Source organism: Indicator indicator, chromosome 26, assembly GCF_027791375.1.
Source record: "Indicator indicator isolate 239-I01 chromosome 26, UM_Iind_1.1, whole genome shotgun sequence".
In the NCBI taxonomy this organism is placed as follows: domain Eukaryota; kingdom Metazoa; phylum Chordata; class Aves; order Piciformes; family Indicatoridae; genus Indicator; species Indicator indicator.
Window position 1 is genome coordinate 9,620,397 of NC_072035.1, and position 14,729 is coordinate 9,635,125.

At 40.7% G+C, this 14,729-nt stretch overlaps 1 protein-coding gene across 1 annotated transcript in view; it reads right to left on the reverse strand.

Moving 5' to 3' along the window:
- Positions 1-14,729, reverse strand: part of ATXN2 (ataxin 2) — a 53,525-nt gene that overhangs the window by 13,219 nt on the left and 25,577 nt on the right. Inside the window, exons 11-20 of the mRNA XM_054392944.1 lie at positions 12,916-13,098; positions 11,269-11,457; positions 10,465-10,572; positions 9,555-9,625; positions 8,546-8,853; positions 8,042-8,105; positions 7,773-7,925; positions 6,332-6,398; positions 4,131-4,315; positions 2,903-3,035 (exon numbers count right to left, since the gene is read on the reverse strand). Of these exons, the coding sequence (XP_054248919.1) occupies positions 2,903-3,035; positions 4,131-4,315; positions 6,332-6,398; positions 7,773-7,925; positions 8,042-8,105; positions 8,546-8,853; positions 9,555-9,625; positions 10,465-10,572; positions 11,269-11,457; positions 12,916-13,098 (1,461 nt within the window). The remainder of the gene's footprint in view (positions 1-2,902; positions 3,036-4,130; positions 4,316-6,331; positions 6,399-7,772; positions 7,926-8,041; positions 8,106-8,545; positions 8,854-9,554; positions 9,626-10,464; positions 10,573-11,268; positions 11,458-12,915; positions 13,099-14,729) is intronic.

Below are 14,729 nucleotides of genomic sequence, written 5' to 3' on the forward strand. Positions count from 1 at the left end.
AGGAAGGAAAACAAACCCCAAACTTTTGGCAGGGAGGGTAGTTCATTTAATGGCTCGACAGGCATTTCTCTTCGCTGGCAGGCAGTTACTACTCGCCACAGCCTTTCAACTTGTCCCAAACCATTAGTGAAGACAGAGTTTCAGGTCTCACCAGAAAACATTTTACACCTTAAGATTACTTCATAACACTTCATAATTCATTGACTCGTCCCCCAACCCCCACATCTCAGTGCAGTTGTCCTTGCAGATTATCTTCTCTCTATCACATATGTAGGAAAAAATTCAGTAGGCAAGAATTATTTCAAGGAAAGCACTTGTACCTTGAAGGGGAAAAGGGCAGTGGAGCCCACTGAATCCTGCTATCCACAGGGAAAAATATATTTTAAAATACGTAATTAACAAAATGAATCAGATAGCCATTTCAAAGAGCCAAAAGGAAATCTGATAACTTGTTTAAGCAAGTGCTCCAGAAATCAAAAGCAGCAGTGGTTGTTCTTTCTCAGGAAGTTGTTATTCTGTCCTTTCAAATTAGCTTTAAGAGAGGACCAGAATCAAAGGGCATTGGTATATTTAGCTCAAAGATACTGTGGGCAAACTTAAGATTCCCAAAACAGAGCATAAGTTAGGGATACTTTCTTACAGCCACTCAGTCAGATGTGAACGATGCCAGCACGTTGTTCTTTAGCCATGTATTCCATAAGTAGTTTCACATTTATCAGCTTTGCCATTTCTACATTTTTCCCAAGCGTTCACGTATGGCTAAATGGAAGCTCAAGTGAATACATTACAGATGGACACGCTCTGAGGCACCACAATCCATCTAGGCAAAGTCTTCAAGCACATGGAAAACTTGCAAAAATCTGAACTGAGCCAGTGCTGCACTACAATCACAAGTCATTCCGTGTGTAACTAACTGTAAACTCTGCAGGTTAAGGGTATACTTGAGACAATTTGTGTTCACTAGGCAATAAACGCATCTGCACATGGCAAGAACATGCTCTTAAGAACGTGTCTCATGGAGTTTCAGGATCCAGCATGGTTGAACAGCTTCTATAGTAAGAATTCCAAGCCCTTGATCATTTACTGGGAAGGTGGGAGAATATTTACATGAGTCACCAAGTAGCTACTTAAAAGAGCACAGGAAAATGTGCAATTTCTGTTAAATGAGATGCTCTTGGAAAAGTAATATTTAATTACACAGCAGGAAATACCAAAGAGTTCTCAAGTTTGACCCAACTTAGTTGTTTGCACTGGTGGATTGTCACATAGCTACAACAGACAAGCTGCAAAACCAACAAAAAATGAGATCTAACGGTTGTAAGCTAGATTATCAATGAAAAAAAAAACCCTATACAGACATCTGATCAAAACCAGCCAAGGGAATGAACTGGTACTTCAATGTTGTAGAGCCCACTGGTTACAGAAGATAAGGATGGTGCACAACGGGAAATTGCTAGGAAGTCACATGCAACCATTGTGAATCAAATCTCAAGATTATCTCATGTTTGGTTTTATTTTAATCAGGATTTGAGAGAAGAGTTTTCACCAATAAAGGTCTGCAAGCCTTTGATCATTCACTTTGTGGGAATTCTATTTAATCTAATGAAAAAGCAAACAGATGATCTGTTTACACGGACACCTCAAGCACAAGAGTTGAAAAGATCAAAGTAATACAATTAGCAAGGACCTGTAAGAGACTCAGTTTCTACAAGTAATTTCCATTTCAGGATCAGCACAAATGAGCTGAAATATTCTTCCTCCAAGTGTCAAAAAAGGTTCTGTTATTTTGGCTTCTTAGCTATGTTACCATCCCACTGCAGACATCTGACAGGACGTTTTCAGATGGGTAAGACACAGACTTTTTAAAATCAAAATGAATTTCACACTAAGCTTCAGCTTCTTAGCCTTGGTTAAGTTTCCATGACACATGATGGACTTCCATTAAGCAGCAGTGTAAAACTAAGCACCGGAAAACATACAAAGATGTCTAAAGGTACAGAAAATCTTTTATTAGAATCTAAGTCAATAATATACGTGACCCAATAAAAGTCTTCCTCAGATGCTATAACAAGTATTGAAATGCCATGTTTTCAAGAGACCATCTGCTGTTTTGACATTTTATGACAGTTTCCAAGCCTTACAGCAACCTTGATTCTACCTCTTTCAATAGCATGTTTTGCAGTGAGTTTTATCCTCTGAATTGGGCATTGATTTATCATACATTTATCAGGCTTTCCAAGTGGTTGGTTTTTTTGTTTTGTTTTTCCCCACATTTTACTTTGTAACAAGGTAACCCAAACTTTTAGCACTTCACTCTAAGTGAAATATGCCCATCTGATAATGCTGGAGACTAATTGTCAAAGTCAGAGCAATACATGAGCCATTTCATATACTTAATTTTTTGACTTACCAAAAAAAGAAAGGTAAGCAACAAATGGTTTATTTTGCTTAAACAGCAGTGTTCATACTGTTAATAATGCTAGTAGTATCATAAAGACAGCATTTCACTAGTTGTCAGAACTAAAGTCAAGTTGTGAAACTGAGGTCATAGCCTTGCAATAAAACAAGTTCTAATTATTATCAAGAAAACAATCAAGGAATGTTGTGTCAAGAGCATCAAGAGAACTCGAACAAACTTCTTTCAGCAGATATTCTTTAGCAGTTCCCAGGTTGAAATCTCATCTTGGTCACTGGCATCCTACTGAAATCAGCATACTTGAGTTGTCATTTTAACCCGGTGGGCTCAGTTTTCAATGCTCTGCTCATCAGCTTATGAAACATAAACCACATTTACTGGTGTAATCTGAATGATACCCAAATGTTTGAAGCTTGAAACTATAAACACATCCCTGGCACAAGGTAAGGACTTAAAAAGTTACATATAACACAAAACGTTTCCTACCATACATAGCATGCGTCTGTTCATGCGCACCATACTGTGTTGCAGAAGAAGATACTAAACCCGGCTGTGCGTGTGTTGGTGGTGCCATCATTCTAGCGTTGCCCTGTATTACAGGGCTATAAACATGAGGATGCTGCAGTCAGAGAGAAGAAAACAGGCAGTTAATTGGGGGACTTGTACAAAGACATGAGTGTCATCTCAACAGTCACGCTTCAAAACAGGAGGGGGTTGGCCTTACTGAAATGCAGAGTGAATTGGGGTACCAACAGAGAGATTTCAAACTAACTAAACGCAGCTAGACAGGCTTCAAACTGTCACAGTTCAACTAGAAAAACTTCAAACTAGCATAATTATCCCAACTGTTCCTAAAAATGTGAAGCTAGAAATGGAAAAAGAGCCACTGGCGTGTCTTGTTTCTTCTACCCTAAGAACGCAATAAGCCTATGTACATAACTATCCCCCAAATTGTGCCAGGGGAGGTTTATATTAGGTGTCAGAAAAAATTTCTTTGGTGCAAGAGTGGTCAGGTATTGCAACAGGCTGCCCAGGGAGGTGGTGGAGTCACTGTCCCTGGAGGTGTTGAAGAAATGTGTGGACGTGGTGCTTTGGGGCATGGTTTAATGGCCATGGCTGTGTAAGGTCAACAGTTGGACTCAATGATCTTAGAGGTATTTTCCAACCCAAACTACTCCCATTTTCCCAAAACAATTCTATGATTCTGTATTTAAGAGGCCTTGAAGTAAGAGGAGTCACAGAACCACAGAATGGGTTGGGTTGGAAGGGACCTCTGAAAATCATCAAGTCCAAATCCCCACTGCTGAAGCAGGGTCTCCTAGAGTAAAACAGCCAGGAATACATCCAGGTGGGTTTTGAATGCCTCCAGAGACAGAGACTCCACAACCTCTGGGCAGCCTGTTTCAGTGCTCTGCCACCCCTGAAGTCCACCAAGCATGGTATTTTTAGAACACGTAACTAGGAGATGTCCTCGCCGTGACCTGAGAGGAATTCTTCAAAGAGCCAAAAAGGTAGTATCAATAATAAATGCCAACTTCTAAACTGACCTTAAAATACATTACAGGCTTTGAAGCATAATAAAACACCACCAAGCATGCTCCAGAACACACAGACTGTTCAGAGTGACTTATGACTGGAGTCAACAGGGAATTTAGGACTGAGCTACTGAATTATTTCTGGTTTGCCTTATCACAGACACTGCAAGGGCTCTTACCTGAGATTGGTAGTGTGGCACATGCTGCACAAGAGGTTGATTAGGAAACTGTTGGGGGCTATATGCAACATATTGTGTTGAATAAGCAGGTGGCGTAGCTACAATTGGAGGGCCTGCTGCAGAAGCAGGATGCATCATGGTGCTCTGGTGGTGTTGGTCTTGCCGTTGCTGTGGCATATTTGGTACTACAAAGCAAAGAGTGTCTCATGTTAGAAAGGCAGGAGGAAGAACAACCATCTTCCTGAAAAATGCCACTGTGACCAAGTGGAATACCCTCACCCCTCACCTTTAACCACCAATCAGAGCTTTGTCAGAAAGGAGAACAGTGTGTGAAGGAGTCCCTCCTTACAAACATTTGATTTTCATTACTGCCTTTGAGCTATGTATAATAGCCACAAACCCAGGCCTGACTTTTCTTTTGGAGAAGGAAGGGAGAGAGGTGGACGGAAAGACTGATAAGAACCAGTAACGGAAGAGAAAGGTTATATCAGGATACCAACATTGACCAATTTGATCCTGTCCCCTTCAAAAAGCTTAATTCACCCTCTATAGGAACTACTCAGCATCTATTCCATCAGCTGGAAAGTTGAGTCTTTTTAAATTACTTGTGCTCATGGCTGAGGAGAGCAGCATAAAGGTCTCCATGCAGCTGCCATTTGAGGTATTCACGTGTTTTAAGCTTTGTGCTACCCCTCAGGGAAGCAGAAAGCAACTTTGAGGTCACAGTAAACACTGAAGGGGACAAGTCAACCTATAAGAAAAGCAGCAGGAATAATTAAAGGGAAGAAAAGATTAAGAGAGCAGAGGACTGTAGTGTGGGGCCACTTGAGCAATCCTGGTAAAGACAACCAAGTGAATCATAGCGGCAGGGCACTCGGAACAAACTAATTCAGCCTACTAAGCAAGAGGGCATGAGAGTTGAAGGTGTGCTCCAGCTTGCTGCAGTGAGACTGCAAGTAAGGACTATGCTAACTCAAGCACCTGTAAACTCCACTGCAGTGTGCAATGTAGACCACTTAGAGAGAGGAAAGGAGGGAAATGCTGGAGATGTCAGTAAAATTCACTCAGAGATGACTGTATTTATGCTGCAAATCAACAACAGAAGAAAGTAAATACAAGATGCAACTTGGAACAGTGTAAAGGCACCGAACTTCAGTTCCTGCAGCTTCTTCAGGACTATGCTGCAAATGGAAGGGCTATGCAAAAGAATAATGAAGCTAAAAAAAATACCAGGGATTCAAACTAGAGAGTGGGCTCACATGGCAAGTGAGTACACAGCAAGAGATTTCTGCTTAAACAATCAGTGCTATCAACTAAAAGATTGCCTGGGTCAGGCCACAGTAGTCAGTGTGTGTTAAAATAAAAATACATTGCAAGTTTTTGTCTTCCCCGCGTTCATAAAGGCTGCTTGTTAATTTCTGAACAGCAGAACTGCTCTTTTAAACAATTTCCTCCTCCAGTGACTGGAGCTGCAGCACTGGAACCCATCATCATGAAGCACTGCAAGAAAGCATGCACTGTGTGGAGTCAGAGCCCAATCTGAAACACGACTATAAAAACAAGACCATCCTTTTTCTGCCCCTTCGCTGCACTGCACAGAGGACAGGGCCTCTCACCACACATGTTCTGCCCTCCATAGCCACAGGTGTCATTTCTTCAAACCATGGTATTGTTAGTCCAGCTGCTCAGTTACTGGTGCAGAAGGAATGAAAAAGAACAAACTGGAACCAGCAGTAAGTTCTTTCCAGAAGAGCAGCACAGCATACTCTTTCTGAAGAAAGTGATTTTGCCTGTTGACAAAAAAACCCCAAAACCTTTTACTGAAGCACTGTTCAGGGCTCTGCTGTAAATCAGCAGAGAAAACCAGTACCGGAAGCTTCCTTTAAACAAACCCGTAACATTTGTGAAATACAGGAGATTATTGGCTAACCCTAACATTCTCAGCAACAGAAATGTTGGCTCATTTGTCAAATCAAATTCCAAACCAAGCAACTCCCCTGTACTCAAATTTATCATGTTTTGGCTGAATTAATTTATTTAGAAATTAAGTAGTGCTCCTACCTACTTCCCTTTATATTAAAAAAATAGCATTTAAAAACATCAATCAGAAGCAAAATGGATTAGAAAAAAACCACACAAACATTTGTCATTTTTTCATGCTGCATGCAAACTAAGAACCAAACAGGCAATATTATTCTCACCTTTACCTGCTCTATATGTCTTGGCTTGGTTCACTGGCATGGGCGTCATGGGAATAGGATACAGAGGCTGAAACAGAAGGAGAGTTGAAACTATGATATTCCTTTAAAAAAAGAGTGTATTGGGGTGAGGGCCCCACTGAGCTTTGATGTGTTTAACTCTGTTATGTTACATGGTTTAGTGAACTCTGTCTAACCTATGATAATTTCTTGGATCACTGTGATTAAGTCTGTTTTACAAACAAGACCATATGGTTTGCAGCAACCAGTCAAGTAATGCTGCTGCTGCTACTTTAAGCAATGTACTAAATCAGACAGCTTTGTAACAGCTTTGCTACAAAGCTTTGTATCCTTGAAATCCTAGTGGTCCTTACAATGACCAGAAACTTATGGGACACAACAGGAAGCTAAGGTTGAAGAAAGAGCTCCTTAAAACTTAAGAGAGTAAGGCTGTGCTTGGAAGACTGGGGAGGATGTTTGCACAGGTTAACAATAAACAAAAGAGCTCTTGGAATTTCAGAATCCCATCATGGCAGGGGTTGGAAGGAACCTCTGGAGATCATCCAGTCCAATTCCCAGCTCAAGCAAGGGCACCCATAGCAGTTCTCCCAGAATCACAATGTCCAGATAGGTTTGGAATCTCTCCAGAGGATGACTGCACAACCTCTCTGAGCAGCCTGCTCCAGAGCTCCAGCACCCTAACAGCGAAGTTCTCCTTGTTTAGGTGGAACTTCCTCGTGTTCTAGTTTGTGCACATTGCCCTTGTACTGTTGCTGAGCACCACTGAAAAGAGCCCAGCCTCATCCTCCTGTCTCCCACCCTTCAACTACTGCTGAGCATTGAGAAGACAGAACCCCTCTAAGGCTTCTCTTCTTCAGGCTTAACAGTCCCAGGTTTCTCAGCCTTTCCTTCTCAGAGATGTTCCAGGCCCCTCAGCAACTTTCTAGCCTCTGCTGGACTCTCTCCAGTAGTTCCCTGTCTCTCTTGAACTGGGGAGCCCAGAACTGGACACAATACCCTAGATGCTGCCTCACAAGGGCAGAGTAGAGGGGAAGAACAACCTCCCTCAACCTGCTGGCCATGCTCTTCTTAACGCACTCCAGGAGACCACTGGCCCTCTTAGTCACGAGAGCACATTGCTGGCTTATGCTGAACTTGTTGTCCACCAGGACTCCCAGGTCCTTCTGCTTTCCAGCAGGTCAAACCCTAACATATTTTGAGATTATCAGAAAACCTCAGCTTGAGGGACACCAATGGGGAAAAAAAAAAAAAAATCAGTATTTAGATAGCTAAAACTTAACAGCAATGTAACTGTGCCCACAGCTAGAAGAGTGAGACAAGCTGTATCAATTCATTGTTTCAATTTGCATCTCCCAAGTCTCCTCAGCTTGCTGACAGTCATCTGAAGTGCATTACCAAGTCTGCAGCACCAGCTTCACATTACCTGCACGCCTGGACTCACTGGAACCGGGTACATCATATTTGGTGCAAAACAAACAGGCTGAGTGTACACTGGGGTCGGCTGCTGATGACCCACCATGGAGGGGCTAGGCTGAGCTTGAGGACGAGGGGAGGTTGGTGTAGTAGAAGGTTTCGGCTACAAAGAGAATTTAGCAACGCATATGGCAAAGTTAGCTTGATTAGTCTCCAAGAAAAAGGTCTGCTTACAAACATCTACTCAAAGGCCATGTTAAACAGCATGAAACAACTTACTTGAGCAAAAGATCGAGGGTTGAACTCTTTTGCATTAGGATTAAGTGTTGATTTTCTAACTTGCCTGAAAATAAAGAACAAAAACGGATGTTCAGTGCTATTATAACCACATCTGCAAAACTCTAAATTTTTAATGGTTAAAGAGATGAAATACCTCATTTCCATCTGTGAGTCAGATTTTTGAGAATTCACCACATGGCATGCAAAAAGCCACTCTCTACTGTATTTATCCACTAAAAAGTTTTCCTGCTGTTGATACTACAGCTCACATGAGCCAGGAAAACATTTAAATAAGCGTTTAGATACAAAATTATGCATCAACAGGACTAGAGCTCTACATGGAGATCTGCCACTGACTCAACAAGATGACTTTCAGCAGAATCCCCTGACCTGCTAACAGAGTACTTATACTGAATACATAGACAGTAAAACATGACACATTCGTAATACAAATGCCTAAATGCTAATAAAAGATGTGCTTATTCTAAAAAGTGGACTACTCACTCAGAAGTGTCTTTCTTCTCCTCTTTATCCTCTTTATCTTGTTTACTTCCAGGCCCAGAAGTCTGTACACCTTGTGAAGTTACCTCAGGGCCTCTCTTCTGCTCAGAACTATTACTTATTGAAGGAGAAATACTCGGGCTATTAGGTTTGCTACTGCCACCGTTGGAGTTAGTATTACTGCCAGTTTCTATGATAGATTCTTTAGGGGTTGATTCTGTCTTTTCTTTAACTACATCTCTTGATTTTTCACCTTCTCGAGTTTTGTTTAACAGCTGATCCACTGCATCTGAAGAGGAACTCGACTGTAACTGAAAAAATGAAACAAACAAGGAATATATTCAGTAAATCGATGTACACAACTAGGGAGAGACAATCTAATGCTATTGCATCCACAGAGTAAAATACAATCCCAGAGGCCTCAATCATCTGGAAATGACCTTTTAAAACATTCATTTCCATTTTTACTAGAAAAGAAATCTACGAATGTTGACAATGTTTTCAGCCTACAGTGTGAAGGAAGCTATTCAGCGACTCAACTGACCTATATGTTGATTAGGAAGCAACAGAAAAGCTTAAGACCTCTCTGGACTCATCCCCCTGTGTGATTTAACACTTACAACTAACCTGATTTAATAAACCATTATAAACAGGAAATAAGTAATATAAATTCTTCAATTTTCCTCAGTAAACCCCTTAATTTAACTTTGAAACAGCTCTTCCATATAGAGCATAACTGTGATAGAATTATTTGTACCTAATGATCAAACAGGCTTCAAGTAGTATCTTCTGTGTAGTCAATATGCACATTTACATGCATTAGGCAATTGTACCAGCAAGAGCCAGCATTGATTTTATATTACCTAGCATGAATTCTTACAGATGTTTTCATAAATTACTACGAATAATAAGGATCTGGTTTCCTGTTAACACATGCAATGTATTTAATTCACCACAGAAATCCCAATTCACCCAAGAACTGTGATACCATTAAGTTACCAGAGAAACTTACCCTAAAGTCATTCTTAAACTTCTTTAAATCATCAATCTGTTTTCTATGTTCTGAAACAATTGGAGATACACCTGCCAAACAGAAAACCAACACTGTCCAAGCATTTCTAATACAAGCTTTACACACAACCCTTAACGTTTCTCCACTTGCAAAGTCATGTTTACAGATGTAAAAATTATCTACAGAGAGCATTTAATCTGTGATATGGTTCCATTTTTAGTCTGTAATTCAGTGCAATTCCATGAAGTCTGTGTATGAGCACACAAAAATACTCTCTGAAACCAGAGCATTACATAACTGACATATCTATCACACCAGGAGAGAAGCCCTGAGGTGCAGGGACTGCAGAACTCAGCTGAGCACAAAGCAGCATCCAGTAAAACTCTCAAAACACAACATGCCAGCATTTCAAGACACAGCAATTCAAGGTGAAATGCTGATTGAGTTCAACGACATGAAAAGATGCTTTTGAGGATGGAATGAACAAGTAATGCTGCAGAGACAGTCAAGTTTAAGGCACAATAGGAAAAAGCGTAATTATAAAAAACCATGCTGACCACAATGCTAAGTATTGTGAGCAGAAACACTAGTCCAAAAAGCTAAAAAACTGCACTGTGAGCAGGGAACAAAAAAGAAGGAGAAGGGAAAAAGAACAAAAACCCAAGCACAAAGAAATTACACCATCTACATGAGCATCTCCACACTCTGTGTTGATGAAATGAGTCAGGGACAACATTTCAGGGCCTGTCACTTGACAACTGCATGCCCATATTTTCACTGCAGAACACACAAGACAAACTGCCTTAGTCCAAATATTCCTTGAAATGCTAACTAGGGCAGCCAATATAACAGGTTTAGTGCTTGGAATTCCTACATTTCTCAAGGATATATGAAAGTTTGGGATACAAACCTTTGTTTTCAGGCTTAGGAAAACTAGGAGAAGTCTCACTTGGTTTTATATTCTCCTTGTTTCCAGCTGCAGAATTTTGCCTCTGGTCCTGAAGCCTAGTATCTTTAGCTGGAAAAGAAATTGCCTAAGTTACTCTCTTATACATAACTCAAACTGACCAGAAATGGCAAGACAGAAACAGAAGAGAGATTTAATCATGTTTACCTTTCAAAATTAAAACCCTAATCTTAAACATCTTCTGTAACTTAGTCAGAATCTAGAGGATTATCCTCCCCACCTTCCCCACTCTACCATCTTCAAGCCTAAAGTCCCAGGCCACAAATCCCTTCGATCACAGACAGAACCTTAACTAGGCTGAAAAAATAACTATAAACTTGAGAGTAAATTATTTTCAATAGTACAAGTTTCTCATATGAATGCTACAAAGATTTTAGAGTTCTTAAACACTTGACTGTGTTCCTGAATGTTGGGATTTTTTTTTCCCTCTTCCTTTTGCTATGCTCAAAATATTCTGAAAAACCAGTAGTCTATGTTTTTTTAAGTTAGAAAACACCTATGAATTCAGTTTGTAAAACTAAATCATCTATTAAATCAAACACCTCTAAGCCCATACTCCTTAATGGGTGGAAAAAAATTAATCATAAAGGCTTATCAAAAAGCCTCTCTCCAATCTTTAAAACTAGTGTCATGTGAAAAGAGGAACTCATTACACAGGAAAATTAAATGCATCAAAAGTCTTCCCAAAAGCAGCTCTGTCAGGGGTTAGGGAAAAGGAACATTTGGAAGCTGTTGAGGGTAACTCACCTTCACTGGAAGGAGTGACAGCTCTGTTGGATGCAGGGCTGGCAGGTGTAGGAGAGGCAGCTGGAACAGGCATGGCAACAGATTCAGTGGGAATAGTACCAGGCTGAGGAGAAGGCAGAGCTGGTCCTGTGGGAGTGCTGCTCTGCCTTGGAGACCTAGGCCTGTGTGTTTTGGGGGATAATCTTGGAACTAGAAACAAACAGGAAAAAACAGTTATAGGGCAAGTTTCCTCAGCTGCTCAGCAGTTTGCTTACTTTTAAAATGACTAAAAACATGCTTTAAAATACTTAGTAGAATATTATATAGTAACTGAAAACCTGTTTACCTTTCAGGTGCATGTCCTAGCTCTTTACAATGCAGCATTTTAGATATGTGGTGCAATTTTCCTGCAGATTACTCCCTAGTATACATCACTGCCCTGTAGTCCCACTGCAATATGCTCCCCAGTTCCCCAGTAGTACAACTACAACAGCTCACATTAACACAGTTTCTGGTAGAACAGAAAAGGTAGTCAGGTCTCCACACAGATGTAAAATATTTTTTTAAAGGGTTGAAAAAAACACATCCATTTTACAGGGTCCTCTTTTGGAGGTTTGTCAGCTGGAAAAAAAACAACACAGCCTATTGAAAGAAGATTGTTTGGTGTATACTTGTGCTCCTGTGTTAAAGAAGCAAGGAAGGTTGTACATTCTTTTAACCATAAGTTGTACTTCCTGCTCATCACACTGGAGCTAGTTACTTGCTTTATACCACATATTAATTTCAAGTGAGTGAGGAGGAAGAAGTCAGTCATTTAACAGTGCTGCTTGCATGCTAATAATACATAAAGTGGGGAGTGGAGAGGGAGGATGAATCAAATAATGTCAGAACAGAAAGGTTTAAATCTCCACAAGGCAACAGGTCTAGGAGGCCTAATTCACACCTACTTTCTGAAAAATGCATTCCCACTGCCCTCCTCTAGAATTCTAGCACTGCTAGGAGGTGTCAAGACTTCAAGCTGGCACTCATTTGCCCTTCCAGTCAAGAAAGTTGGTAACAACTCACTAGTACATGGCCCCAACTCCAAAAGCTCAAGACTAGGGCCTGTGTCACACGACTGAGCTTTACATTTGAAGTCAAATATTAAAAGATAAAATAAAAATTAACTGACTGAAAAAAGGAGACACTGTGTCTGCTACCACAGCACTTAGACAAACACAAAATGACCACTTAAAGCCTGCAAGATTTTTAAAGAGAAAATACATCCAACTTAACTCAAATATCATTTCATCTTCTACCATCAGCCTTCCTCTATCCAAATTCGGTGTCCTTCATTGAACAAATCCAGTGATGCAATGGGGTGGATAGAACTGTTCTTGTCTCCTTCAATAACTTCTTTCAACAGCTAATCCCCACATTTTTCCTTCCTTTCTCTTCATACAGCATCTAACCTGTCTGCAGTGAGAACAACATTGCACTGGAAGGACCAACTCATCCACCATTTGACTAAGCTATCTGGGAACTTCTCCCACTTCCCCTAAGCAAGCTAAGTTAGCAGACCAGTGTTTATTCAGAGCCTGGATTGTCTAGAAAGGCAGTGTTCTGCTTAGTATTTGCAATCTAAAGTACCCCTGGCAAGCCATCTGCAATAAGCCAAGCTTTACCTACCCCCACTGACAACTGATGACCACGTCCCACCTGAAGGGCTGCCTCGTGCCACTGCAGTAGTAGATGCTTCCCCTGGTGCATTATGAGATACAAATTCTAAGCCACTTGAAATTGTACCCCTACCAGTAGAGACTCTGTGACCTCGAGGGTGCCGTTGTGCCTTAGGAGACATCCGTGGAGGCCCTGAGAAAAAGAAGACAACCCCACACAATAAGTACTTAAAGTCCATCACTAAGAGTACCCAAACATACTGTTTTAAAACTGGATTTAATCTAATATCTCTCAATAATGCAGTAATACATCCAACAATTTACACTGACATTGACCAGAACCAGGGATCCACCAGACTAAAAAAGCCAAGCCATTGGTCCAGCCAGACTACCAACACACTCATCACCTTGCTATGACAGCTTGAGTTCACTGATATTTAGAAGCTTTATCAGAATCAAAACAGGTCCTGGATATAAAATACTTGAATCCAAGTAACCAATATTGCTTACTGCAAGACAAGTTGAAAAGTTTAGTGGCCCAGCTCCCTCTGGATAAGCACAGTTTCAGGCTATCAAACATATTCCAGAAAAAAAACCAGATTTCCAGTGCTTTTGTCAGGTGGTCAGTGATACCCAACATTTATTTACAGAGTAGTCACCACTGGCTGACCAATGCTCTTGGGGAATTTCAGCAGAGCATTCTGTACTGAGGCTAAATTGCCTGCAGCAGGTCACAATTCATTTACAAGTCAGCAAAACTGCAACTAAACAAGTTATTGTTATCCCAAGGTTCAAGTCATGCATGTTTAAAGCCCAGAGGCTAAAGTCAGAAGTGAACACAGTAATTCTGAACAGCTTGTACAGTTGCCACAGAACAGTTATGCTCAAGTCCAAGCAACAGTACAGTTTCTACACCCTAACAAACATTTCCTTTACAAGATCAGACTCAAATGTTGATACTGCAATGAGAAAAACTGTGTACGAACAGAAGACAATCTGGCTGATTACAGTTTGTTTTTAATGTAGGTCAATAACAGAGAGAAGTTCAGATAATGGCTTTCTGGTTTCAGATAAAGTTCTAAAATATCAAGTACCCCTCTGGTTACATAAAGCTTTAAATGTCAGCCTCTATTTTAACCATCAATCTAAAGCACACTTCAATCCAAATGCTATACATCAAGAATACACACATTCCAGCAATCCTGGTAATAGAAATTAAACATTGCAGTAGCAGCAGTTCACTGCACGCCTGACAAATTGATTGCAAGCACTAAAAAATAACTTGAACTTGCACGTGGATTCTCAAGATCTTCCCACATTAAAATGCTAACATGGCTGAATTGGCAGCAGCACATCATCCAGACATGCCCACTACCCTCCACCTTCTGGTTATGTACCATCTTGGGCATTTATCAGGCAAGCTGCAGAACACTGGTACTGATTCCATTAGTGGGATGATTGTTTTCTCTCGTGACTCCAGTGGAGCCAGCTACAGCACAGACTCTGTATTCCCAGTGAGTTTGGTATAACCAGTTTGCATTTTTTTTCAGGCTTGCTGGATGTGTTGTACAGGCTTGTTTTTAAAGTGAACCTAGATAAAATAAACATGTTAAAATGTGTTCCTTACTGCACCCCTCAGAGGAGAAATGAATTTAGTTCAGATACTTGTGCATACAGTTACCAAAGACTCCTGAGCTCGCCTTTCTCTGTGTATTATGGACTGCTATTTGTTGGCTTTTTGTTCTGCCTCAGTGCAAACAGATCTTAACTTTTCTATAGATTCACCTTTGAAGCAGTTTATCCTATCCCAATCCTCAATGCACT